The sequence below is a fragment of the Limulus polyphemus genome, unplaced genomic scaffold, assembly GCF_000517525.1.
Source record: "Limulus polyphemus unplaced genomic scaffold, Limulus_polyphemus-2.1.2 Scaffold102, whole genome shotgun sequence".
Classification (NCBI taxonomy): domain Eukaryota; kingdom Metazoa; phylum Arthropoda; class Merostomata; order Xiphosura; family Limulidae; genus Limulus; species Limulus polyphemus.
In genome coordinates, this window is record NW_013665712.1 from 708,414 (window position 1) to 712,398 (window position 3,985).

Below are 3,985 nucleotides of genomic sequence, written 5' to 3' on the forward strand. Positions count from 1 at the left end.
ACTAGCTGCTTTCTCTCTAATCTTTCACTGCTAAATTAGGGATGGCTAGTGCAGATAGCCCTCGTATAGCTTTACGCGAACTTCGTGACAAACCAAACTAAAAGTCTGAAAATAATACCGCACTCCAACATTCAGAGTTTAAGCCCAGCAAGTATGCCCCTCCTAACGTTTTTTTTTAAACGTATATAAGTTAATAACCAAAAGTGACACGTGAGAGTGCGTTCAGATTTTCTAGGAGTTACTCAATACTGAAACTTCAAAACATAAATCTACCTGAAACCACTAGACCGAATAAAATAATTTAAAATGGTATAAGGAAAAATAAGTATTACCTTTATCCAAAGCTATCAAATGATACCTGCTGAAATTGTCCAATACTTTCCAGATATCATCACTTATTTCCCAGGTTGTGGTTAATGAGGTACATAGCTAACTTTAATCATTAAATGTACCGCAATATATCTTAATCCTTTAACATATACAATATACTTGTCCATACCAGCAAAATTAGGAAAAACCTAGCGTTCTACTCTTTCGATTTGCCAATGTCCAGGGTTACGGATGAAAGATGGATTCCCTCGAAATCGTTATAACTCAGTGACAAATGGTAAATCAAATGATAGATTGTACCCTAACGGTATTCGATTCCCCGCTGGGGAGTAGGAAGTTGAAATTATTTTGTACAACTCCGTGATTTTTTTTATGTAATGATATTATTTATTTTTTTCCCTATTGTTTTTGTGTTCACATATTTCTAATGTTTAGAGATTTTGTTTGTGTTTTCAAGTTATATTACCTTGAAAATTGATGTGATTAACATATTTTCCCACACAGATTTCACCCAATGTAACATAAATAATCCAAGAACACTTTTACACAATAAGAGAACAGATTTAAATATTTTTACTTTTTGTTTGATTATTTTATTCCACAATAAGTCCTCAAGTGGGACAGAGGTAAGTCTACGGACTCACAACCTTAAAATCGGGAGGGCACAGTGGATAGCGCAATGTGGCTTTGCTCTAAGACAAACAAACAAATTCTACAATAAGTCCATTACGATTTTTTCTCTTTTTTTTTTTTTACCCTAGAACGGAGGAGACTTTGAAAAACTGAGTACAACTTCACGATTACGTATAGTTTACCGTGACTTCTGCCCGATTGTGAATATGACTGCTATTCAGTGCCGAGTTGCAGGAACTTTGCAATCATATCAGGAAGGTGGTCAAAAAGTGTCATGTTCTTTACCATCAGGATTAATTTGCTTAAACAAAAACCAGGAAGGTGCTCAGCTATGTTTGGATTATGAAATTCGAGTTTTCTGTGATTGTGGTAAGGGTTAATAAGTTAAGTTTGAAATTAATAAAATTGAATTTTTGAATAAATTATTATTTTACTTATTTAGTTGCGAGAAAAACAACTTGCTTTAAGAAATATTAAAATACACTCGTTTTAGGAGAACGCCTGAATTTAAAAGATATATTGTGCTAGCTATTATATGTTTAATTTTAGAAACTGATCTTATACATATTGAGAACCGTGGTAACTGTCCGAGCGTTCGTTTGTCTCCCGTTTGAAAAGCTGCGTACGCAGGCAAAGCTCACTGTTCACTTTTGAACTGACGGGAGAACAGGCATGAATAATGTTAATATCACATTTTATTTCGTAAGCAGGATATTCTACACTAAATTGTTAGGAATTAATCACACCATCATTCACATTTTAAAATGTGACGTAACTTAAAGAATATAAATGTAGATTTACTGTATGTTATTGTTGAGTGGCTCTTAGCATGACTGAAATACTCAACAGTTACTTCTCATGGTAGACACTATAAGTAGCTCAGAGCTTTGTATCTAAGTGAAACCAAGAGTGCAACACAATTAACCTTTTTAAAAACCATGAAATAATCTATATTGATAGATTAACTTAAACTGTCCCTCACTGAGGACGGGTACTTTTGCTAGATTAACTTAAACTTTTCCTTCACTGGGGACGGGTACTTTTGCTTGTGAATGTATAAATCCAGGGTGGGTTACATCAAAATATTAAATAAATACCATTTTTTTATTATATTTGGTTTCATTGAACATATCCATGCTTAATACCATTTGACTAATCTCTGAAACACTTACAACTCTATGCAGTTTAAAAAATATATATTTTAACACTATTCCCAACCGTTTATGAAAAGTGCTTAAATAGTAGGAATAAATCAATGTATTCAAATCTCATTTAGATAATTTAACCACCAGTTAGCTATCTAAATGTTTTCTTTGCTAAAAAAATTGTAATATAAATTTTAGAATTATTATCACTTCACTTAACACTCGTTCCCCGATTTGACAGTGTTAAATCTACGAATTTACAACGCGAAAATTCCGGGGTTCGATTCCCGACTGTGGACACAACAAATAACCCAATATGGCTTTTCTCTGAAACAATCAAATACATAACACTCAAAATACTGTTAGTATACATAGTATTTTTTTAGATATAATATACTTCTTGTAAAAAAATATATCGATATTAATGTTGATCACTATAGGATGTTCTTTTTGCCATTAATACAATAAAATTAAAACATGCGCTGTTTTTTAAATATAACTTGATAACATCTTTGATCTTATTTCATTCTGTAAGTTGCCTTGTTTTGTCATTAATATTAGTTGTTTCTTTGTGTCTATAATGAAACAAACTTTATAGCTTTCATATAGCTTTACGATTATGCTTGGTACAACTCAACTTGTTTTGCAGGACACTTGGTGCCAACTACTTTACCTTCCTCTTCGACAACAGTTAGTGTAATAACACCCAGAGAATTGAAAACCACTAGCACATTAGCACCACCAGTTCCAGAAACTACTACCAGTTCAGCTGTACCAGTGGTACCACAAGTTACCACCACCCTAGCTCCACCCATACCAGTGGTACCACAAGTTACCACCACCCTAGCTCCACCCATACCAGAGACCACCACCACCACAGCTGCACCACCAGTGCCAGAAACTACTTCCAGTTCAGCTGTACCAGTGGTACCACAAGTTACCACCACCATAGCACCACCCATACCAGAGACCACCACCAGCACAGCTGCACCTCCAGTACCAGAAACAACCGAAGCAACAGCGCCACCAGTGGTAGAAATCATAACTTCCACTGTTTCTACACCATTCCCTTGCAGTCCCGATCAACACGGTTGGACAGATTGGATGAACAGTGATGATCCTACAGTTAACCCAGATGGAGACATGGAGACGTACAATAATTTACGACAACAATATGATTTCTGCTATCCACCGTTTCTGACTTCGGTTGAATGTAAAGTGGCTGGAGAAACGACTTCATTTAATCAAGCGGGACAAAACGGCATCACTTGTGACGTAAATCGCGGTCTACAATGTTTGCACTCGTTACAGGCACCAGGTACAATGCACTTTATTTATACTGATATTTCTTTTGATATGAAGAAAATTACACTGCTGTTCAAAAGTTAAAGGAAAAATTGTTAATACTCCAAATGCAGTTTGTTACTTAACTTTTGGTCACCAGTGTACTTTAAATTTTTCAAGCAAATTTTATCTTTTATATCGAAAATACTGTTATCAGAATTAAATTAAGGAGATTTGATAATCAATTTACTCATTTTTGTACATCAAATGTTCCATGTAAAAATGCATTTCTTTTATTAATCAAGTTACTCTTTTTTTACCTCAAATGTTCCATGTAAAAATACATTTCTTTTATTAATCAAGTTACTCTTTTTTTACCTCAAATGTTCCATGTAAAAACGCATTCCTTTTATTAATCAAGTTACTCTTTTTTTTACCTCAAATGTTCCATGTAAAAACGCATTCCTTTTATTAATCAAGTTACTCTTTTTTACCTCAAATGTTCCATGTAAAAACGCATTCCTTTTATTAATCAAGTTACTCTTTTTTTACCTCAAATGTTCCATGTAAAAACGCATTCCTTTTATAATCAA

At 34.0% G+C, this 3,985-nt stretch overlaps 1 protein-coding gene across 1 annotated transcript in view; it reads left to right on the forward strand.

Moving 5' to 3' along the window:
- Positions 1 to 3,985, forward strand: part of LOC106470181 (hemocytin-like) — a 124,114-nt gene that overhangs the window by 32,708 nt on the left and 87,421 nt on the right. The window contains exons 22-23 of the mRNA XM_022399604.1: positions 1,092 to 1,332; positions 2,758 to 3,426. Of these exons, the coding sequence (XP_022255312.1) occupies positions 1,092 to 1,332; positions 2,758 to 3,426 (910 nt within the window). The remainder of the gene's footprint in view (positions 1 to 1,091; positions 1,333 to 2,757; positions 3,427 to 3,985) is intronic.